We start from the raw sequence: 23,794 nt of genomic DNA on the forward strand, positions 1-23,794 counted from the left end.
ATTTGACTGATTCACTGGAACGACCCGGAGCTTTCTAAATCATTTGGGGTTGGTCAGGTCAGGACCTGGATGTCCCTGGCCGGCCTCACCTGGGACCCCCAGCCCAGGACCCCAGAAATCACCTGGACATGCGATTTCTGTCTGTCTTGAGATAAAGCACAAAGGAAATCGGAATTTCGGGGATACTGATGAACCAGGTGATGCTTTTTCTGGGAGCAAACCTTGGAGAAGATGGCTGGTTGAGGCTTGTGGGGTTGCAGCCCGTGGTCACCCCTGGGTGGTGCGGAGTCTCTGCCCCGATTTCCCTGTGCAGATCATGAAAAACACGGTCAGAGAAGGGACAGCAACGCCTCCAGGTTAGGAAAAAAAATCCCTGTTTTCTAGTTACTGGCAGTTATTCATGGAAAATATGTGTGTCTGTAAGAGAGTCCTTTGTTTTTACTTATTTTTTTTGTAAAAGATAACTTTGCATTCCCATGCAACACTCTTGTCAATAGCTACAAACCTGTGTTTGGTGGCACGACTCCGCATTTCGGAGTCAGCATCAGCAGAAAGGCCACATGTCACGAGGTGCCGCGCGGATCCGCAGCCCGAGGGCTCCGCTCCTTTGTGATTTGGGGCTTCCAGCCCAAGGGAAAACACTCGTGGCAAGTGGTGTTTTCGCTTTGAAGCACACAAGTGTGAAGGTCCTTTGCCTCAGTGCAGGTGGTGCTGAGACAACAGCAGAGTGTGTTTTTCCAGCTGTCCATGACTGCACCATGACATGGAGAAGCCGCCGCGGGGATTCAGAGGCCCAGCACCGAATCCTGGCCACGCTCCGCTTCCCCACCTGATGGATCACGAATATTTTCCCCTCTACGCGGTCTCTGTTCTGCTCTGTCAGACCTTAGCGATGTCTCGTTCCTGTTGCTGAATTATTCACAGTTCTGTGCTGGGTTTAATGTGTAGGAATCCGCCTATTTTAATTTGCTGGACTCGTTAAGTGTCATTAAGACCCTTGGTGCTCTCTGAACGTTGATGTGTTTAAAGGTGTTTGAAAGGCGTTTAGACGAGGTTCTTAGGGACATGGTTTAGTGCTAGAGTTGGGTTGTGGTTGGACTCGATGATCCTGAGGGTCTCTTCCAACTAAAATGATTCAATGGTTCTATGCGGGGTTGGATGAGCATCTTGTGCTGCTCCTCAGTGGCCTGGTACAGCTGCTCCTGTCTTCTGAAGGGAAGAAGAGAATCTAAAATAGATCAGAAATTCAGAAAGAAACAAAAAAAACCAGGGTGCCTTTCATTCTGGCCATGCTTTCAGCTGATTGAATCCAATGCTTTCAGCTGATTGAATCATCCAGGTTTTCTGTTTAGCTCCAGTGCAGTAAAAATCATAATTATAGTAGACTGTGAATTTTCTTTTGATAATGATGTATGCTAATAGGTTTAAAAGGGTGTTATGCCGATCACTTCTGTGGGTTACGCTAACACCAAAGCAGATATCTGGCATTTCTCTAGAGTGTAGAGCCAAGGTAAGTCCTGTTCTATGTCAAAAGAAAGTAGAAAAGTCTTTCTCCCAACTCTGCTGGTAATACTTGCATGTTTGAACCTAAAAGCACACTGGCTTTCCATAGTTTAAAACAGTGTCTTTGCAAACCTGTAGCACAGCTACTGGAGACAGGCATAAGGTGATGGGTGTTATTTTGATGGGGTTTTTTTCCAATTCACTTCAAAATCAAGTTCTATTTACCTCAGGTCAAAACCTAAGTTTGGGTTGGTTTTGTAGTAAAGTGCTGCCTCCTGCTGGGTAAGGGCCCTAGAATAAAGCCTTTTTGAGTAATTTCCTGTAAAGTATTTCATCCAAAGCCTAGGGGAGGTCTTCAAGAAAACAGCCTGACATTTCGAGGCAGCGTCTTTATTTTTGCCTCACCCTCGCCAGAAAAACAGGTTTGGTTTGCCCCAAACCTTGGTGCTCGGGCCCAGTTTGGTGCAAGGGGAGCTATGAATCCAATGGGGGAGGAACGGGGAGCGCTCACTTCTTGTAACACACGGAAATCTTGCTGCTGCATCCAAACATCCCGATAGATATAGATATAGATGATATAGATATAGATATAGATATATAGACCAAAACAAAACCATAAAACAAACAAAAAACCAAAACAGAACAAAACCAAAACCAACAAATAAAGAAAATACCACCCGCTTTTTAAAAAGGAGGAGGGACAAAGAATTTTACCCAAGTATCAAATTGCTCATACTTGCCAAAAACTTTATTACTTTAGGAAAATGATATTGTGGATCTTCACAGAACCTGTATATGGTTTAGAGAATTTTACTGAATGAGACTGTGATCTATTACAAAAATAAGTGACAAAGTCATTAATTTATGCCAACTAAAAGGTAAATTATATTAAGCATAAACCTGAGTCTAACTTATGGCGCTGCACTATATGGGGGAGTTTTGAGTGTAACGACAGCAATCCCCACTCGTGTCAATCATTGAATGAAATGCGTCCACCCATGCTCATAAATGACCCGCTAACGTGGATTTTCAAGTCTTGTTTCTAATTAACTGGTACTGAAGATACTCTGGGATGTTGCTGTCCCAAATGTGTATTCTGTCTACATTTACATAGCAGTTTGCTCTCAGCTCTGTGGGGACAGAGTTCACTGATGACATCTATAACTAATTATTTCGAACTACCGGTTTATTTTATTTGCAAATGATTTATGCTTTATCAGTGGCAAAACCTCTGTGTGTTTAATATTGCTGTTGGTTCTATCAGTAAGGAAAATCTTACCTATATATTAGCAATTTAATTTCCTCTCCCTTTGCTAGTGAGGCTCTTGGCATCTCAGCATCCCCTGCACGTCTCGCTGTGTGTGATCGAGGATGATACAAAAATAACCACCATAATGCTTTTGTGCAAAATCGCATCAACCCACTAGATGGCAAGCAACCACTTCCAAAAGCTCGCAGGTGTCTCCTATAATCGCAGCCACATCACCTTCACCACTGGTAAGGAGCTAAAGGAATTAAATTTCTGCTCACAGTCAAGCTCACAGAGCGCAGTGAAGCTTTGTCCAATAACCACTAGCAAGATAAGTCACTAATAGCTCCTTTATGATACGTACTTGGATCGTGAGCTTTGGCGTAGCTCAGGTGGGATCTCCGATGAACAGCAGGTACTGAGCATCATCTCCTCCACTCAAGAGCACTGAATGCGTCTTCCCAATAATTTTCCGCTCTACCTGGTGAGTTGTTTTTGGCAATGTGATATATAAACTCTCCGAGGCTGTTGTTTGGTCTAGGCTGCCGCGCTCTGCCTGCATGGACAGAATTTCACGCTTTACTGCAATCGATGTGAAGTTTGGCACTGACTGGGAGTTCAATACAGGTTTCACTGTAAGATAAATAAAGCCCGTGACAGAGGGGCAGAGACGGACCTTATGGACGTGCCCTTTCTCCTGTGAATCACTGTCTGGGGAGGAAAAAATAGAACAACACACCTCTCTTGAGCTTAATAAGACACTTGGAAACGCTTTAAAGGCAGAAAAAGCTTGCAAAACTATGAAGAAACGCTTGAACAGCTCGCAGGCCATCGCAGCAGTTCCTCCAGCCAGGATGGTCAACTCGCCCCAGTGCCGCCACCTCTGCCCTGCGCCCTCCTTTGTTCCCCAGCTGCTATTTTAATAGTGGTAATAACACTTTGTTCAATATTAAAAGCAGCTTCCAGAGAAGTTCCGAGCCGCCTGAGAGCCCTTTCCGGTAAGTCCTGCGTGCAGGTCATGCCGTCGCTAACCCTGCCTTAGACTCATTGTGCGCTGGTTCACGGTTCAGTAAATACCAATATGCAAATGGCTGAAGCGGTGAAAGATTTGCTTGATGTTTGCACGAGATGAAGCATTTCGGTACTGACGGTATCTGTGTAGGGGAAACACCTGGTGAAACTGCTGCCTGGTGGCAGCTCGATGTTTTCTAGCCCGTGCAGCTGCTCCTGCAGCCCATCAGATAATGTTTGCGGAGGCAGCAGGATGTGGTCCCGCGGCCTCGCTGCCGGAGCACGGAACCTTTTTTGGGCTCACAAACATGCTCCACAGCCTCATGGTGCCCAAGGAGCTCGGCCTGGCTGATGGCAAAGCCACCTGTCCCTCCTGCTGCCCAAGTATCTCAGTGGTGGATGCCTCATCCTGGAGACATCCCAGGCAGGCTGGACAGGGCTCTGAGCAACCTGAGCTGGTGAAGATGTCCCTGCTCATGGCAGGGGTGGCACTGGGGGAGCTGGGAACGTCCTTTCAACTGAAATCATTCTCCGATAATGTGGAAGGAGACCCAGGTCTGCTCTAGACCCACCAACCCAGCAGGCCAAGGAGGAGGTTTAAGCACAAGCCTGGGCTTACCCATGTCCCTGCGTGGCTGAGTTTGACCACCACCACATGGCCGTGCTCAACACTCCATGGCCATTAACGCAGCTCCATGGCCATTAACGCAGCTCTGTGACCCACAGCCTGGAGGTGACATTCCCCGGCTTCTTTTCTATCCCCTTGGCACTTGCTTCTGTTCATATTCTGTGCTCACAGCTCCACTGCCACTTATTCTTGTCTTGGTGAAGGCTCCAAGCCGGTCGCCAGCAGCAGCTTTGCTGGAGTGAGTGAGGAATTAATAACGCCAGGAATGTCACTGAAACCAGACAGAGAGGTTAGGGAGTGGAAGGTAAAGAATCTGCTCACGTGGAACAGAAACACTGATAGAAAAGGCTGCATTCAGAATTACACTTCTGGTTTCACACCAAGTTATTCATGGTAAGACTGCAGGATGTAACTTACACTACCGGATTCCTCTTTCCTCTTGCAAAATCAGTAAGAGTTTAAAGAAATCACCCTCAGGGAACAATTTCAAATGATTTTCATTGTTTCTCTGAGCTGTTTAATTTAGAGTCCAAAATTGGAGTCTCTATAAATCTTTTATTGAAGTACCAAACTAAGTCTCTTAAAGTCATAATCTGACAGAGTAAAACACCATTTCTCCAGCCTGAGCAAGTTTTACTGCCAAGTCTTTCAGTGCCAAACCTGTTTATAACAATGCAATCTCAATATTTGCCCCGCGCTGGCAGTGTATTTGCAATCAGAACTCCTATTAATGCTGCAAATGCATGGTTTTGTCACTGAAATCGCAGATAGTTCTAGATTCTTTGTTAATTTATCAGATTCAGCACAAAAAAATTGAGGTCAATTTCCTAAATGATTTGGTTTTTAAAATAATCAACTTTCTAAAAATCTCCAAAGTAAAAAACTAGTTGAATGCAATGAGTGAATTAATGTGACGATAGTCTCTGTTCTCTTAGTCGGGTCTATTGGATAGGGCAGCAGAGACTTTCAGATATCAGCTCATGTCAGAATATTTTACCGGCTGATTTCCTACCGCAGTGTTTTCTTCCATACTGACATCTACGATTGCTTAAGGAAATTAAGAGTTTTCTGTCATCGTGGGTTGTTTTTCCAAACAAATCCGTTCTGCTCAGGCAATTGCACACTGCGATTTGCAGTTCTTTGCTAAGGACCTGTTCTTGTCGCTACCTTTTGTGAAACATCTGCTGATGAACCTGTAAAACCCCTGGGGAGGGGGGTTAGGCCCCGATGTGCTCTGATTACCCAGCACATCTGGCTTTGTGTGAGCGTCTGACACCAAACGCACCTATTTTAGTGTCCGGTTTAGCGTCAGTAGCTACAGAAATGCCAGCAGCTCTTTATTTTTAAACACGCTGCAGTGAAACCTTCTGACATAACCAAGACTGCCGGTTGCATAATAGGTGAGGGGACAACATGTTGCTCAACTCTTCTTGAACTCAAAAATACATTCAAGAATTGTTAAGAGCAGTACGGACAGGTTGAGCCGCTTAAGGAAAGCAAATACCCTTCAGGTTTTTAAAACATCGAAGTGAAAGCTGGAAAAGCAGAGCAAATTAAAACCAACGCACCACAGGGGTGTGTGTGGAAAAGTAATAAAAAATATGGTGGGCAAATTCCAGTGCAATGAGTGAGGCGTGCTGCTCGCAGGACTCTGAATCCCTGCTGAGTCACCAAACTGCAGGTCCGGCACTTCCCAATTAAATACTTTATTTCTATAGAAAGCAATAGAAAAGTGATAGTTACAGACCGGCTCCCAAACCCCAAACTATAAATGGAAAATAGGGCTAAAAAGCAAACATTGTGCGGACTTAGTGATCTTTCTAAAAGGCACTGTTTGTAAAACCAGGAATGTTTGACTAACCACTGTGTCCTTGACACAACACCAGGTGCTGTAATCAGCCTCCTTCAGCCAGGGTTTCCTCCCAAAGCCTGGCAGACTGGGCTTCTGCACTGGTTTTTCTTGTTCCCAATTAAAAATCTTGGTTTTCTATCTCTCTATAAATGGTTTTATCTTAGGCTTAGCTCAGCAAGGCCTGGCAGCAGCTAACGACTCTGACCCTCTGCTCAATTAATGATTATCCTGCAGCCCAGCCCCATTCCATGGGGTTCAGCGACCTCGTGCCCTTGTGAACCCTTCACTCCCATCAGGTTTGCTCATCCTTAATCAAGGCAAAAAATAAAATATCCTTCCTGATTTAAAAGTAGAATTTCTTATTCAGCGTGGGGGCCAGACCGGGGGTGTCCCTCCGCAGGTCTGATACATGGTTTATATCGCCATTGCAATTCTTGACAACCATTATCATATTCCACAGCTAACACAAGCTATGGGTTTAAGCAACGCTGAGCAGCATTTGTATGTTTCTAGGTTGCCTCTCAGTCACCTATTTTAAAAGACTACGTCGTAAATCTGTCAATTTCAATCATAGGGTATGATTACCAAGTACGAGGATACTGTGGTTACAAGGTCTGCTTATACAAAGATTCTGTGCCTACAAGGTTGGTTAATCTTTAAAGGTTGCTGCCTTAATATTCTCCTAAACTATGAGTTTTATAATTCCTTAAAATGCCCCTCGGCTGACGGGAGCGGCCGCCGGGGACACCCGAGGACACGGGCCCTGAGGGGAACAGCCCCGCGCCCCCTCACAACATGGCGGATGGAGCCGCGGGGGGGGCTCCTGCCACTCAAGCCGAGCGAGCCAATCAGACTCCGAAGCCGCCGGCGGGGGCGGGGTTTGCCTTCCGTTCGCGGGCAGTTACGGCCGCGGAAGTTAGTCCCGGTCTGGGCGTGTGGCCGCGGAGGGAGACGGTGGAGTGCGGGTTCCCTGAAGTGATGCAACCACCGGCGAGTTGGTGATCGGTGGGTTCTCAGAATAACCTTTTTATTTTTTTTAAGGAGCGCATAGGATTGCGATGGAAACGCAACCATAACAACGGCCTATCCACTGGAGGAGCGCTGCTTCCCGTTGCAAACGCTCTTTTACTGGAAATAAAGATGCCATTTGTGGCATTCCTGTCACCAGAAACCACTGAACAGCCTTATGGGATATAAAGCAAGTGGCAGCTTGTGAAAACAACCCATTTCCAGCCAGTAAAACTCGATGATGAGTGTAGGTCATGGCCCGTGTACCCCCAATTTCAGGCTGGCGGGAGCAGCGAAATGGGGGAAAAGGCTGCAGAACTGGTCCCGTGAACTGTTTTGCAGTTATTTTATTACCAAATGCAGTGGAACATTTTCTGGGGCACGTTTTTCCAGCCTGGAGGTGCGCAGCCCAATGTCTGTACGGCACCACAGCCACCATGGGGTTCTTCTCACACAATTTTAGGGATTTGGGTTTTTTTTCATGTGTGACCCATTGTAAAACGAAGAAATAAACTTAACAGCGGAGTCAATTAAACTGTTAAGCGGCTATTTTATCAGCACTGGGGATCATCCTCTATTAGTGTTTCAAAGTCTCGATGCTCTTGCATTGCTTATATTCATGTAATTATTACATATGCATTACAATTTTTGAAAATGTTGACATACATCTATACTAAGAAATAATTGATGCTGTTAGTTATAATTGGTTCGTTTCTTACTTACATCTGTTAATTATTAGTTAAATATAAGCTAAGCACTCTGCTTCTAAACTTCATCTTCTGTCTTCCTCTTGTGCAGAAGGATCTAAAACTTGAGAAATATCCCCTGGTTTTGCAGGTGGTCAGAAAGCATTGATCACGTTGATTGGTTATGATGGGTAGGTCTATCTATAACTTAATCACAGTGTACATTAATTTAGCAGCTCCTCTTCAACTGGAAGCACCAAACCCCCCGCTGCAGCCCGGGCACGAGCCACCAGACCCCTTTAAAACCGAGTTTAACCTCCGCCGCGGTGAAGCGCACCGCGCAAATGCTTATTTTCCACCGTTTAAAAACCTTTTCCCGCGGAACCCGCTCTAAGAAAGAGCGAAGCGGAGCCCCGTCCCGACCACCGGTGTTCGACCGGCCCCGCTCGGTTCGCGCTCGGGGCGGGGCCGGCGCCGCGGACTCTTTTTTCCCGGCGTGCCGCGCGCGGACGCCGTTGTGTGCTGCGTCACCGCGCCGGGCCGCGCTAGTCTGTGCGTGGCCCGCTGCGGGTGCGGACCGCTCCGCCATCATGGCCTCCGCCGCCGCCGCGCACCCGGCCCCCCCTGCCGCCGCTCCCGCCGCCGCTCCCGCCCCGCCGCCTCCCACCGCCCCGGGCATCCTCATCGGCGACCGGCTCTACTCGGAGGTGTCGCTGACCATCGACCACTCGCTGATCCCCGAGGAGCGCCTCTCGCCGACTCCCTCCATGCAGGACGGCCTGGACCTGCAGTGCGAGACCGACCTGCGCATTCTGGGCTGCGAGCTCATCCAGGCGGCCGGGATTCTTCTCCGCCTGCCGCAGGTGGGGCCGCGCCCCGGGGCGGCCGGGCCGGGCGGGGGAAGGGAGGGAGGGGAGGAAGGAGCCGCCATTGTGGCGCGGCGGGAAGGGCGGGGGGGGCGGCGGGCGCCTCACACAAAATGGCGGCGGCGGCGGTTGGGCCCGTGACTGACTGACTGACTGACTGACTGACTGACTGACTGACTGACTCTCTCTTCCTCCTCCCTTTGCGCCCATAGGTGGCGATGGCAACGGGGCAGGTGCTGTTTCATCGGTTCTTCTACTCGAAGTCCTTCGTCAAGCACAGCTTCGAGGTGAGGGCGGCGCGGCCTGGCGGAGCGGGGAGGGGGGGACGAGCACACCTGGTGTTGGGCGAGGGGTGAATTTGGCCAAGCGCACGCCACACAGGCTGCTACCTTCGGGCCTTTAAGCCATCTGTTTTAATTACTTTTAGATGTGTACTTCTAGTTTTATCGGGATTAAAAATGATTTTTTTTTCATGAAAATGGGACTTCCTTTCAGATCGTTGCCATGGCCTGCATCAATCTGGCGTCCAAAATCGAAGAGGCGCCTCGACGTATAAGGGACGTGATCAACGTGTTTCATCACCTGCGTCAGCTAAGAGCAAAAAGGTAAGATTAGCTTCGTTACGAACATAAAAAAAATGTTGTCACTAATGTACGCTGCGATTTTCAATTCACAGTATTTTTCCAGGCTAAGTTCAACGACCTAAACTTGAGAAGGGAGAGCTCTTTGGCTGTTGCCTAGGCAGTGCAGTCCTGCCGTTGCCTTTGGTGACCTGATAGACCCGTTTCCATTATTTCTATAGCAACAAGTCATGAGCATTGATTCTAGTTTTTGGTCCGTGGCTGTAGTTCTAGGTCCATTGGTAACTGATTCTTAACGTCTTTTAGTTCTTGAAAGGTAGTCTTAGGCATAAGTGGTGAATTAGTGGGTTGTTGTGTATTCTCCAGGCTTTGCACCATGTTCAGTAGCTTTAATGCTTTTTTTCTTGTTAGTATGTAGCCATCCAGTTGTGGTTATGGTGCCAATAAAGTATCAGTTATGAAAGATGAAAACTGACTTTTACCCAGCTTTGATAGTATTGCCTTTTAGAAAAGAAAAAACAATTTTAGAAAGTATCCGGAAAAAATATGGCCTGGCCTACAGTGTCTGCAGATTTAATGACCTCACTTCAGCAAGGAGTGTGTAATTGAGTCTTGGAAGCTGAAGGCATCTTTAGTTGCAAAAAGTGAGATTTGTGTTTCCCCTGGTACCGTGTGCTTGTGTTGGTGAAGTTTGGTGTAAACTCCCACGGTCTGCGTGCAGATCTGGAGAACTGTCTGCTCGAGCTGCAGTTGTTTTCGGTTGGGAGTGCCTAATGCTGCTTTTTTGTGCTGAAAGCCGTGTACATTTTCACGCGTAAAGCAAATTCACTTGCTTGGAAGGAACAGGGAATGGTGGAAGGAAAGGAGTTTTCTAAGTTGCTATTAAATACAAAATTTCTTTAAATCTCGTACAACAGAGTTACAGTCAGTGGAGCTGGAGATGTCAGCTGTGATGAAATAGTTTTAGTGGCAGATTGCTGAAGTGTAAAGTAATTCATAGCTACAGAAGGATCTTGTTTTCAGCCAGATGCTTAAATCCACACTTTTGTTTCTGTATATCACCAGATTACAGCAGGAATTTAAACTGAAGTGTCCCGTAATGTGTTCTGAGAAGCAGAGTAGAAATCCTTAGGGAGACCGGCTATTTCTCGGTGTGTTCATCCTGATTATACTTCTGTTGCATCCAGAGCTTTTGCTTTTACAGCCTTGTGGTTGTGTTTTCCTAGTTAGTGTTAGATAAAAGAAGATTGATTTGGTGTTAACATTTTGAGACATAGCTTTTTTTCTTTTAAGTTGTCACCCCCAGTATCCCTGCCAGAGTTTAGTGAAGTTACACTGAATGTGAGTTAGGTGGTGTTCTTTACCACAGCTGTGATAAGGGAGTCTGGTTATTGGAATTATTGGAGCTGGTTCAGTGATTCTTAATGTTTCAGCCTTGATCCAGACAGTGAAGATTAATCATCTGCGATGCTTTTCTTTGCAATGAGAATGCGAATTAGTTGTTTCTTTGTGTGAAGGATCAGAGAAACTGAACTTAACCTGTGAACTTGAATCTTTCCAGCTAGCCTGTTCCAAATCAGAATGTCACTTGTGCATGTTACATGGTGTCTAAAATGCATCATGTCGAGAGAAATTGTGCACTTCTACCCATTATTTTCTGGAGAAATGGGTATTTCAGAGAATCTGCATGAATTAATCTTAAAAATGCTGAAGTCTGACATTCAGACTTGCCTTTTTTCTTTTTTTTTTTTTTTAAACAAGCAGGATGTAAACGTGTTTCTGTACTTTTTACAAGATTACAATTACATAATCTGTACACGTTATTAACTTCAACTCTTTTTTCCCTTGCAACCGACTATACAGCGACCAGCTACATTTACCAAAGCCTGGGTGATGTGGAGTGGTACATAAAGATGAAGCTGTCGTCATGGCAACAGTGAGTGAAGTATCGAAAATCCCCAAGGAGAAGCCAGTGCTCTGAGAATAGGTCACTGGAATCGGGGGACAAACAGGTTGGCCGCTGGTGAACCATTTGGAAGAACTCCTGTATCTTGTTATAAGCTTTTTTCTTTGCTGTCCAGGTTTTTAGAATACTAGCTTAATTTATTTTTTTTTTTTTAATCTGAAGCTAACACTTAGGCCGTAGTTAGTTTCTTACACACAACCCAGAATTGAAACAGTCAGGCTGCTGTACTTTTCTTTTCACCTCTAGTCTAGTATTTCTGTTAACTGAAGCTCTTAACCTGCACATGAAGTTTGAGTAGTTTGAGTAGGCTACCTTTCCTTCTTTAACAGTTGGGGGTTCTCAGTTCCACTTTCTGGCTCTGTATAATTGCCGTTTGAACTCAAAGTAAAACATGCCTTCACAAGGGTGTGGAAGTCTTGAATTTGTAAAACTTTATATAAATTATTATATAAGCAGCCCCTTCTATGTACCTGTTTGTAGAACTGAGAATTGCATTGGAATTTTCTTTTTGTAAGACCTGTGGTCAACTGAGTTGCTGCTAGGTGGTATTTTTAATAATGAGAAGTAAGAAAAGCTAAAAATGTGGTTTGGACAAGCATATTTTCTTTTGGATCTTTCACGAGCCTATGTCATGTAGTACTGCATGTAAAAATGTTTGTGTGCATGGAGAAAAGCTCATATGATGAAAATACTGCTTTTTAAAAAACTGTCTGCTGAAACATCTGTGTTCTGACCCAAGCGCAACTGTTGTTCAACATGTAGAATGTGGTTTGAAGGTGATTTTATTTACCGTAAATGTGCCCGAAAGCTGCAGAAGGTTCTTACGAGACTGGAACCAAATGTGACTCCTGTCATCATGTAACCTGACAAATGTTGGTTTGAGATGCTCAGTCAGCTGTTCTTTGCTTCTGTTGCAGCAAACAGGTTCACGCAGTTGTGTTGGAAGTGGCCTGTGTTAATAATACACACTAATTAGTGTTCTCCAACCCTGCTATAAATCTACAGTGCTTGTATTTACAATGTTGGAGGCAAATATAGAACTCAGTTTCTTCTCTCATATTGACTGGCATAAGAGAGATGTGGTCTTTGAAATGAGATGCTGATTTTATACTGTACTTGCCAGAAGTGCTTTTTGCATTATGAACAAAACTACATGCAGGGTACTTTTCCTCCAAAGTATTAGACATTCTAAAGACACCAAATTTTATTATGACATTTAATGAAGCTGTAGTTGTGTCAAGAACTTGGGTTTCATTTGTCAGAGGGATTTAAAAGGATATTTGTAATTTATTTCTTGCTACAAACACATTACGTTGTGTATTAATTATTTTTTGGGGGGGATGCTATTTGATCTCTGAAGCCCAATGCAGTTTTGTGGCTTAAGTGTTGGATTCACTTTCCAGAATGGGCACTGTGTGCTCCCTGTTCTTAACTCTCAAGTCTTGTCTGGAGCTTGTGCTAATTTTTAAGAACAGATTCAAAGTAAGAATTTGTAATACTACTTGACTATATAGAGCTTGAAACTTATATTTTATATATAAGTTTATAAATTTTTCTTTGGTTTGTTACTTGGACCTAAAATGACTGCTTCTTGGGCTGAGAACTAAGTGCAGCAAATGCAAAAGTTCCTCTTGTTTTCTTAGTAGGAAAGTTAAGTGTTTCAAAGGGAAATCTCTAAAGCTTCTAACTTGTGAAATAATTATGCATACCAACACATTAGAGCTTATGGCAAAACTACTAAATTGGTAAATCTTAACATAGTGGACACCCTGACTTTCGCCTGTAATACGGTGCAGTAAAGTCTTGTACAGATTTTTATTTTTGCATAAGTGGATAAAAGGCTGCTTTTATCTTTCTGTTTTTGGAAATACTGTCTGGATAAACACGTTTTTCCTGGCTTCCTTAGATCTGTAGATCTCTAGAACTTCTGTGTCCAAAGTGACCAGAGTAACAAGGGAGAACAGAGTAAAGTGCACTTGGAGCATCTTAATTTTGAGTTTCCAGTCACTTTGCTGTTGAACACGTACAACCACGGTATGGACCGTTTGTGCTCATCCTTTGGCCCTGCAGAAAGACAGCGAAAACTTTAAATGCAGTGAGACTCACAGCCTTTCCACTGCATTCTTAGCTACCTTGTTCTGTTTTCTTAATACTGACTTTCTGACACAGCTTTCAGAGAATGCAGAGCCATGTGGAAGGTGGTCATCCTGTGGCAGGTTGGATGATCCTATGCAGTGATGTTGTCCTGCACTTGATTGTTTTTTATTTTTTAGACTGGAAGTCATAGCTGCCATAAGTTCCATCCAAGATTTGTCGCCTCTGATGAAGTGTGCTGCTAACAAGCTGAGCCTGGACACCTAAACTCACTCTGAATGATGCTTTGCAGATCCTGTTAATGCCAGTGATGTCTAGATAAAATTGTGTAAAGCAATATTGGAGGAAATGCTATTATAAACCCCTGAGTAGTTAGTTGAAATCAATGGAAAGCAAATCAGTTTCACTGATGTGGAGAATTTCTGCTTGGTTCTTCCAGTCTCCCACTCCAGAGCGTGTTGTTCTGACAGCCTTGGTAGTGTTGGAGTGCTCAGATAAAATCGTAGCCTCTCTGCTGAAGTAATTACCTTAAAGAAACTTTAAAAGTTGTGGGGTTTTTTCCAGTTAATTTTTGCAGGAAAAAAAATAATAGGTATTCTGACTGGGTTAAATTTAGAATAGCTGAAATCACAAACTTTGTAAACTTGCCCTGATGAGTGAGCTAGAGAAGTTAACTTTACGTAACATGGAAATGATGAGTGAGCTAGAGAAGTTAACTTTACGTAACATGGAAAACATCACTTTTTTTTTTTAGGAGGCAGACATAGTAAGGCTTGTACTGAAGTTGCTGGTGCTTCCTGGCACCCAGTAGCTGTAGTAGTTGGTTTCAAACCTCCTGCGAGCTGTTTCTTGGCCCCTTGGGAAGAGCTGGGGCAGCTCACGCTTTATGTGCATGGTTATAAAACACGATTTTATTGGTGATGTGGATGACTTGTTGTATGCTTTGACCGATGGTAATATGCATCGTTTCAGGTGACTGCAGAACTTGTAGTGTAAATTGTGGATTATTGCGGTTAGAAACCCTTCAACCTAGCCTGGTCATCAAGCTGACCCTTTCTGGGGTGGAATTTGGGGTTTTTGAGTCATTTTTCTGCTCTGTGATCTACTTGTGGAACTTGAATGGAATCAAAAAAGACAAGTTAGTAGCGAAATATGTTGTCTGATAGAACAGAAGCCCTATTTTGAATCCACTTTGGATCACTTTTTCCTTTTGAAGGTGACGTAAAATGAAATTCACACTGGTGCTTGGGGTGTACCAGGTTTATCATTTAAACAGACTGGTTTATGAGGGTGGAACTAGTTGGGAAAACATTCTTCTTCATTGGAAAGCATGTGGAATATGCAAGACACAGATGGGGAAAAAGCTGGTCTGGCTTTAGGAGGAGCTGGATTAAAATACACAATGGAATGTTGAAAGGTCAAGTCTAAGAACGGACAAAGAAAAGACGAAATGGAGTAGGACACTCATGATTAAAGCTTACAGCAAGTTATTTTAATTCAAAAGAAATGCTTTGGAAAGTTCAGGTATCGGAAGAAATTAGGACTTGATAGTGCTAGACTTAGAAATCTTTCTTTGTGAAATGAGCTCATGTTTTGCAAATGCAAATAGCAGAAGTGGCATGATATCCACTGACTAGTGGGTGCAGCATTCAGAATCCCAGGCAGGTCTGTCCCAATTTGAGAGGTTAAATACCCAGCTTTACTAGGCTTTTCATGTATCAAACTAGCAGGGCTGTCTTGTTCTCTGAAGGTCTGAATAATCTTGTCTTCCAGTGCATAGGAAACTGTAGTTTATGAAGCACAAGCTTGCTACTTTAAGATCAGTAAAAAACCCTGTTCTAGCTTACTTTTGCTTTGAAGTCCTACCTAGTGGAGGTAGTTTTATCACACTCCTTCCCTCACTTCTGTCATGAAATCTAAAGGTTCTTTGAGATCTTCACTGTAAAGTTGACTTCCATTCTGGCAGCTGGACCAGTGTAGTTTGCATACACAGTAGAAAAAGATCCTTTTTTTTAATCTTAGCCATCTAATCTGTTGCTTGTCAAAAGCAGAAACTAAACTAGTTTATCTAAACTTGGACAGCACAAGATTAATGCTTAAACTTGCTTGCAGGAGTTAAAAACCGGTTTCTGTTGCCATTAGTTGGTTGGAAGGGAAAACAGAGTTGATGCTGGTTTTGGATATGCAAAACAGTTTTGATTTTATTTCTTGCAAACTATAGGACTCCAAGCCCCCTGATACTTGATCAGAACTACATAAACACCAAAAATCAAGTAATCAAAGCAGAAAGAAGGGTACTGAAGGAGTTGGGATTTTGTGTTCATGTCAAGCATCCACATAAGGTGAGTTATCAAAAAATAATATAATTGTCAATCTTGTTCTACTTTGGTGGCATCCTTGTGAGCTGTGGCACAAAAAACACAGGTGTAAAAATGACCTGACTGACTTCTTCTCTTTATTCCTTAGTAGTTACAGTAAATGCTTTTGTCAGAGTGCTTGAGCAAATAGTCATATTGACTTTGGTAGAAATTGCCTCCTTGGGAAATGTTAAAGGTTTTGAAAATCCTGGAAAAGTAGAATTGCCTGAACATGATTGGATGACGTGAGCTTATGGTGCATGCTTAGAAAAGGAGAGGCTGTTGTTTTGGAATACTCTTTGATTGCATTTAGTATAAAGAGTTATTTCCTTACTGTTGATCTATATTTTAAAACTGAGTTGCGTTTTTTTTCCCTCCTTGTTCCTCAGATCATTGTGATGTATTTGCAAGTCTTAGAATGTGAACGTAACCAAACCCTGGTACAGACAGCCTGGTAAGTTGTTATTTTCCATTCTTTTCCTAGCCAGGAAAATAGTAGCAGAAATAACAAGCCTGACCATCCGTATGCAAAGCAATGAGATGTAAGTTATTACACAAATACATGCTTTTAAAATATCTGAGTGCTTGTTTCTGCTTACTATTTTCATGGCTTGATTCTAATGTGGTAATGGAGAACTCAATTTAACTTTGTTCTTTTTTCTACTCTTTAATTAAAGGGTAGTCCCTGATGGTAAGTCATAGAGCTCTGCCCTCTGCACCTCAGCCCATGGCCTGTTTGGCTGCCCTTCTCTCCAGCCAACCCAGTGCAAGCTCTCAGCCGAGATTCACTGAAGTGGTCCATGTCCATCGGGCAGCATCTCCTAGTTCTGGCTGGGTGTCCAAAGGATTTGTATATTTGTTTTTAGAAGTAACTGTTGAAAATGTTTCTAAATGTATTTGTTGCCTAGCTACTGTATACTGTAGTGTATTTAAAGGACACATGGGGTAGACTTTTTGCCAGCATTTATTTAGTTGATTTAGCATTTGGCTAAACTTGAGGGTTTGGTTTTTTTAAAAAAAAAAAAGTGCATGCAGCATGTTCACTTAGAAGCCGTATTGGGCATGGTTTTCTGTAGAGTCAATCCTTACTGACTACTGTTCATTTCTTTCCTGTAGCTCAGTAACTTAGAAACGGATGGAGGTCTCTGCTGTTTATCTCTGGGCACGTGTTGCTGGGCCGTGCCCCTGGGTGGAAGAGCAGTAGCTTAGTGAAGTGGGGACCCAGTACTAACTTACAGATCTTTTTCCAACACTCAGTGAGCAACTTGGATACTTCTCTCTCTGGATGAAGTTCATGTGACTCAAGGCACATGTAGGATTTAAATGCAATGTTTTATGAACTTTATAGGTTGCATCTAACCTCTGGAAAATGGTAGGTTAAAACTATACCATGCTTTCATGCTTGCATTTGAGTTTTAAGCATATTGGTTTTTAAATACAAGAACATTGGTGTTTAAAGGAAACAGCTGGACAGATGAAAAGTACTTGTTTGATTCTTAACTCAGTGGACACTTCACGGTATAACTTAACGTACCTACCTAGGAAGTAGCCATTATATACTATTACTTGCATTGGGGGTTTCAAAACAATGGCAACGGTGCAAACTTTGTTACAGAAGTAACAAATGTAAATACAATAATTCAAAAGAAACCAAGTGTTTAATATCATAACAGAAAAAATAATAAAGTCAATTGAGTCTCCAGTATTGTTATCCTCTAAATAAGATGATGTAAACCTGAGGTCCAATCTTTCATAAATATATATATTTTTTTTTTTTAGGAATTACATGAATGACAGCCTTCGAACGAATGTGTTTGTTCGCTTTCAGCCGGAGACTATAGCATGTGCTTGCATTTATCTCGCTGCTAGGGCTCTGCAGGTGAGTATTCACCTGTCTTTGTTAGCATTGCCTTTTATTGCTAATTATTTGCTTTCAGGAAAAATAAATGAAAATATTGAAAACAAAAGCTTGGTCTGTAATCTCTGTTACTAAGCTTTCCATTGCTTTATTTTTAGATTCCGCTGCCTACTCGTCCTCACTGGTTCTTGCTCTTTGGCACCACGGAAGAGGAGATTCAGGAGATATGCTTAACAACCCTTAAGCTCTATACTCGAAAGAAGGTAAGTTTGAGATACTTGTTCTTCCTGATCAGTGTTCAGTGCAGCTGGAGCAGTCTCATGGTTGGTTGGGAAAGCACACAAACATAATAATTGAAGGGGAGTGTGAGAACAAACCATGGAAGTTAGTTACATCAGTGGACAGATAATTAAAAGGTAACTGAGTATTTTTCAGAAATGGGATGAAACTCTGAATTGCGTTACCACAGCCACTTACCACATTGTTACTTTACCAGCCCAATTATGAATTCCTGGATAAAGAAGTAGAAAAGAGAAAGATGGCACTACAGGAAGCTAAGCTGAAGGCAAAAGGTTTAAATCCGGATGGAACTCCAGCACTCTCAGCACTGGGTGGCTTTTCTCCTGCGTCCAAACCATGTAAGTTTGTTTTCTGAACAGAAACTTGTGTAATACTATTTGATAAATCTTGTAAATCTGTGTCCCAAGGTGTTAAAAAAAATACTAGGTTTGCTTCTTGAGCTGTTAAGCAAGTTAGGCTTTCTCACAGAACCAAGAAGCAAGACAATTGTGGGTTTTTTAAAACCACAAATATAAAAAACAGTTTCAATACCTTGAAATAGCAGTTTAGAGGGAAATGGGGTACTTATGGGGTACTTTACTCCTTACTTCCACATGAGTGATTTATTAATAACATGCACCCTTGAGATAATTGTTTTATGAAAATACGTAGACCCAGGAGTTAGTTGTATATGACTGTGCTGTCAAGATTCTCTGGATTTAATCTGTTGAGGGGGAGCCCCAATAGCCTTCATGGTTCTGTTTGCAGCAGGGATCTCTGAAAATTGCTTTATTTTTTTTTAATGTACTTCCCAACTGTTCAAATGCAATAAAGGAAAACAGCTGCTGGTCAAGAAACAGGAGGGAAGGTCACGGTACTGTCTTGTCATTAGGGTGAAAAAAATAGTTACGGTGCACATCTTGAACCAACAAATCCATCTGAAGTCTAATGGTGCAGAGAACGGACAGTTTGCTCTTGGTGCTTTTCCCTGTTAGTGTTGCTGTTGATCTGTGAACTACCAACAAAATGTAAAGGACATGATGAGCGTTGTCCTGTGATAGTGGGTAAAGCTGAAGGTTGAGGCCTTGTTTGCCACGTGGCCTCTCAGCTGAACATATTCTGAGAAAGCAATAGTTGTAGCAATTCCGTTTCCTTAAGAAAAATAGGTCTGAGTTTCCAGAGGTCTTGGAGCTGGTGAGTGTTGATTTTTCACTGAAATATGGAATGTGCTGCTTATTTCTGTGAAGTGGGAGCCTGGGCTTAGGGGGGTTTGAGTGAACACAGAACCCTGGTAGACCTTAAGGATTCTCACTAGCTGAGAAACTGGGGAAAAGCTGACAGAATTCTGCCTTTCTGTGTCTTTACGTTAAACCTCTGAACCCTATAGAGCGAGGCAGCTTTTATTTTGTACCACTTGGATCCTGGTGATGAAATCTCAGATCTGCTTGGCTGGAAGGTCACGGTGTTCTGCTGGTTTTAAAGTACATCTCTCCCCACGGACACCTCACTCCTGTTCTCCTGTAGGAGTGCACTGTAAATGGAACGATGGAATGAAATAGCTACAGTTGAGTTCATATTTCCATTTTGTGCAAATACTGGTAAAGGTGTATAAAGGATACAATATAGTTATTGCAAAGTCTATAAATGAAGTACCTAATTTTGAATTTAAATTTAATTTTCAGCTTCTCCAAGAGAAGTGAAAACTGAAGAGAAGAGTCCAGTATCTCTGAATACCAAAACCGTTAAAAAAGAGCCAGAAGAGAGGCAGCAAGCTTCAAAAAGCCCTTACAATGGGTAGGTAAAAATCTCTTCCTGATGAAGACTTCTGTAAAAACCATTTCTTCAACTGAAGTACAGTGAGCTACTCGATGGAAGTAACGAGTACCTCAGAAGTGTGTAACCCTGTTGTGGTTTTGTTTGTTTTCCCCAAGCCTGAGAAAAGAAAGCAAGAGAAGTAGGAGCAGCAGAAGTGCGAGTCGATCCAGGTCAAGAACAAAGTCACGGTCTCGATCTCACACTCCTAGGCGGCAGTAAGTATTGAATTTTTGGCTTGTGGTGGGTTGTGGAGAAGGGGAAGGGTATGGTTTCTGTTTTTTGAGGAAGTTGTCTTTTTTAACTGCTGGCGAGCAAAGGTGTGAGACTTGGATCTGGCTTTAGGCTCCCAGTTCTTGACGTGCAGCAGTAACTGGTAACCGTGCTATATAAAAGCTTTGCTGCATCTGAAGTTGGAAACTGCCAACTTGGATCTCAGTGCAGTGTTCCTCAAAGTGCCGTTAACTGTCAGATCTTTGAAGGAAAAAAGGCAATAACAAATATGCACTCTGGTGTTGAGGGGAAGATTCTTAGCAAGGTGGAACAATTCTGAAAGATGCTGCATTGTGGGGCTGGGTTTGGTTTGGGCTTTTTGGTTTTCAAGGAGCTCAACTCAGAGGTCTGTTCTGGGACGGTCAGTGTCATTCATCAGTTGTCCCAGTGGGAGAAAGTGTCTCTGCTTTCCTCCAGTAACTTGGAACTTCCTAAGCATTGATTTATTTTTCATTTTTCTTCATGTGGAAAAGATGTTTTAACCTGTTAACGCTTTTCCATAAGCTACAACAATAGGCGCAGCCTGTCTGGGACGTACAGCTCGAGGTCGAGAAGCAGGTCCCGCAGCCACAGCGGCAGCCCCCGCCGCCACCACAACCACGGCTCGCCGCACCTCAAGGCCAAACACGGCAGGGAGGAGCTGAAGGGCGCAAATCGGCACGGTCACAAAAGGAAAAAATCCCGCTCGCGTTCGCAGAGCAAATCCCGGGATCACGCCGATGCCGCCAAGAAACACCGGCACGAGCGGGGCCACCACAGGGACAGGCGCGAGCGGTCGCGCTCCTTCGAGAGGGCGCACAAGGGCAAGCACCACAGCGGCGGGCGCTCGGGACACAGCCGGCACCGGCGCTGAGCTCTGCGCCCGCACCGCCGCCTCCTTCCGCCTGTACATAACACAATAAAAGGACTCTACTGGAGAACAAAGGAACCGATTAGGATTTGATTAATTTAAACCCGGTATCTAATTTTTCTAAAACGTATAGGAGACTTTTTGTTTCAGGAAAGAAACTGTTACCAACTTTGCACATAATACCTTAGCAGTATCAGATTGGTGGAAAACAGCGATCAGGTTAAACTGTATGTATTAGAGTTGTGTATTGTTTATTGATATGAGAACTGGAGAATGGATTTCTGTAAAAAAGCAAAATGTACCTTATTTTTATACAAGTCAATTGCAGACACTTATATTTAAGTATAGTTATTTGTTTAAACAATGGTGGATACTTTCTTACACTGGTTTTAGTCTGCATGTGTTCAAAGATTTTTACAAGAAATAAAATATAAAGCTTTTTTTTTTTTTACCACCTGTTGGATGTCAAATATATTGAAGCTAAACTTATTTTTCTTCAATGCCATCATGTTCACCAAATGGGACCTTTGGGATATTGATGTGTTGCTGTTGCGAAGGAAAGACTCGGAAAGATTTAGGAGCTGGTGTTGCTCAGGGGAAGCTGAGTTGTCTCCTGGTGTGTGTGACAGTTGGAAGAGCGAGCAGGGACCTTTGGAGCTTGGTGGGACATGGGGGTGGTGGTGAGGAGCTGCAGGAGGGTACAAGATCCCCAGAGGGATCCACTGTGCTGGGGTGATTCTCCTCGTTATTGCTCAGGGTGGGAACAATCTGGAGCCTAAAGATGTGAGGTGTTTGTCCTGTGCAAGTCTTAGATGCTGTGGGCTATGCAGGCTGCTAATGCAGCAGAAAAACACCCTTTCTCTCCCAAAATGCTTCTCTGAATTTCACTGTTGTGGCCGGGTAAGTTTGCAGCATGGCAAGAGCAAAGCGTGGGGCTAAAAGTGACGTGAGTGGGTCTGGTGTCCTGTGTGCTGCAGCAGCAAGTGCAGCATCTGGCCACGGGTTCTGCAGAGCTCAAAAGGGAAAGAAACCTGTGGTTGAGCAAAAGCTTCTCTTGAATTGGGTGTTGTCGCAAGCAGCTGGCGCATCCTGCTGGGCCGAGCAGAGTCTCTTCTCTAGAAACTGCAAATGTGTTTGTTTTGAGAGGAGGGAAAAGATAAATGTGTCTGTTTCTTGGTTACCTCTGTGTGTTTTTTTTAATCTGCAGTAACTATTTAATGTGTTTGTTGCTTTCAGGAAAAAAATATTTGTTGCCATGGAAATTAGAGGAGCTTTTTCCCCCTAGATACAAGTGTTTCGATAGCCTAGGATAGCCACAAAACCCAGTGTTGAGGTAGCAGCACAATTGGCTCGAGCTCTGTCAAACGCCAGAGTTTGTATATGGGTCTGAAACAACGGCTTGGCTCTTTGTGTTAATGCGTAAGCACTAATTACTAATTACCCTTGTGTGCTTCCAGTGCCCTGGCTGCAGAGCCGAAGAGCAGAAGTTGACCTCTGTGGAGCTGGGACACCTGGTGACACTGAACACCTGACACCATCAGCAGGTGCTCACACCCTGAGCTGGCAGGTGGCTGCAAGAACTTCAGTCTTTGTTCTCCAGCCCATGCGAGGTACGGTGGCCTTGACTGTGCAACGTAATGAATTGTAAAATAAATGGGTTTAGTTAATGAAACAAAAGTAGATGTTTCTGGAAGCTCAAGTGTATCGGGTCAGTGTGATGGAGAGAAGAGGTGCTGGGGTCTGAGAAAGGGAAAAACTTGATTGTTAGTTGACAAAGCGTGAGGAAGCATAAGCATCAACATCATCTTCCTCCCTGTGTAGTTTAACCGCTGACTTCTGGATAACACACCTGCTATGCAATAAACCAGAAGTTGTATGGTGCAGGGTTTATTTCACTTTACTTCTGATTTCCAAGCCTGAGGTAGTTACCCTAGTTTGTCTTCAAAAAGAAAGCCGTAGAAATCTCTGCACTTAAGGTAGAAGAGAGTGACTGGTGCCAGAAACTGGGGAAAAATGGCTGTTAAGGATCACCACAGAAAACATAAAGGTGGAACTATTTTAGGAAAAGTAACGTTCCAGCTATAGGAGGAATGGAAGATTGTGAGACAATGTGGGTTTTGTTTTTAAGCCCGCCCAGAGAGGTGGTCGTTCAGTGTCAGCTGATAGCTGGAAATGTGTTACTGCCAGAAAGCACCTTGGGGCAGCCGATCGGATGGGCGATATACTAATGTGACTGATCTGTCCATTTTTTTAATTACTATTATTATTATTTGGCCTCTACATATGGAGTGTGCATGTTTTCATTTGTTTTGATATTTTTTTAGAAGCTGTTCTTGTGCAGTGGGGAGAAATACCGCTTGTTGGTTGCGTCTTCTCTGGATTCAGGTGGAAGACCACGGGAGAGACAGGAGACACTGCCAGCCCTAACAGTACCTGAGCATTTACCCTAGTTACAATATTTCAATTTGCATTCAAATTCTTTGGCTTGATCTGACATGGGGAAAGCTGCCCCCCCAAATCTACTGTGCCATGGGAATGGAGGGGGCAGAAGCAGTGACAAAGTGAATGTGCCAGCTTGCACGTGGCACAGGTCGTGCTGGGAGGTGACGTGACGTGTCCTGTCAGGAGTGGGTTGGTGTCAGGGCCTCACTCTGCGGTGTCACATTGTCACCTACAATACTGTGAAGCGTTGGCCAACGCCTGTTTTAAGGGAGGTGCTGCAGTATTTTTACAACTAGATTTCACAAGACTTTAAGTGTCCTTGTGTGTTCGTTAAATCACAAAAGCTGATCACTTGAGAGCGCTGTTTGACCTCTAAGCATCTGTGTCGACCTCCAGGAGTCACTGGAGGCTACGCTGACAAATCTCAGCAGTTGAGAAGTACTTCTCTTTAATGCTTGTTATTTTTAAACTCTTCAGTG

The 23,794-nt window shown here is 43.7% G+C and overlaps 1 protein-coding gene across 3 annotated transcripts; it reads left to right on the plus strand.

Annotated features, from left to right (window-relative positions):
- The first annotated feature begins 8,266 nt into the window (after nucleotides 1-8,266).
- CCNL1 (cyclin L1) lies at nucleotides 8,267-21,322 on the plus strand. 3 transcript variants are annotated; one of them, XM_065844319.2, is made up of 11 exons: nucleotides 8,267-8,800; nucleotides 9,016-9,090; nucleotides 9,299-9,408; nucleotides 15,666-15,786; nucleotides 16,191-16,255; nucleotides 17,581-17,680; nucleotides 17,818-17,922; nucleotides 18,156-18,297; nucleotides 19,621-19,732; nucleotides 19,870-19,968; nucleotides 20,528-21,322. In XM_065844319.2, exons 1-11 carry the CDS (start codon nucleotides 8,282-8,284, stop codon nucleotides 20,874-20,876), a joined length of 1,797 nt encoding a protein of 598 aa, XP_065700391.2. In that variant the 5' UTR covers nucleotides 8,267-8,281; the 3' UTR covers nucleotides 20,877-21,322. The 3 variants fall into 3 exon arrangements, with proteins under 3 accessions (XP_065700391.2, XP_071668870.1, XP_065700392.2); XM_071812769.1 differs by lacking the exons at nucleotides 17,818-17,922; nucleotides 18,156-18,297; nucleotides 19,621-19,732; nucleotides 19,870-19,968; nucleotides 20,528-21,322 and adding an exon at nucleotides 16,479-16,492; XM_065844320.2 differs by lacking the exons at nucleotides 17,581-17,680; nucleotides 17,818-17,922; nucleotides 18,156-18,297; ... (1 more) ...; nucleotides 19,870-19,968; nucleotides 20,528-21,322 and adding an exon at nucleotides 16,479-17,142.
- Nucleotides 21,323-23,794: the final 2,472 nt, after the last annotated feature.

This window comes from Patagioenas fasciata, chromosome 9, assembly GCF_037038585.1.
Source record: "Patagioenas fasciata isolate bPatFas1 chromosome 9, bPatFas1.hap1, whole genome shotgun sequence".
Taxonomy (NCBI): Eukaryota; Metazoa; Chordata; class Aves; order Columbiformes; family Columbidae; genus Patagioenas; species Patagioenas fasciata.

Coding starts and splice junctions, on each gene's coding strand:
- CCNL1 (XM_065844319.2), top strand. CDS start 8,282: ATGCTTATTTTCCACCGTTTAAAAACCTTTTCCCGCGGAACCCGCTCT. Junction 15,787..16,190: donor ATGTCAAGCATCCACATAAG/GTGAGTTATCAA, acceptor CTTGTTCCTCAG/ATCATTGTGATGTATTTGCA. Junction 19,969..20,527: donor TCTCACACTCCTAGGCGGCA/GTAAGTATTGAA, acceptor CTTTTCCATAAG/CTACAACAATAGGCGCAGCC.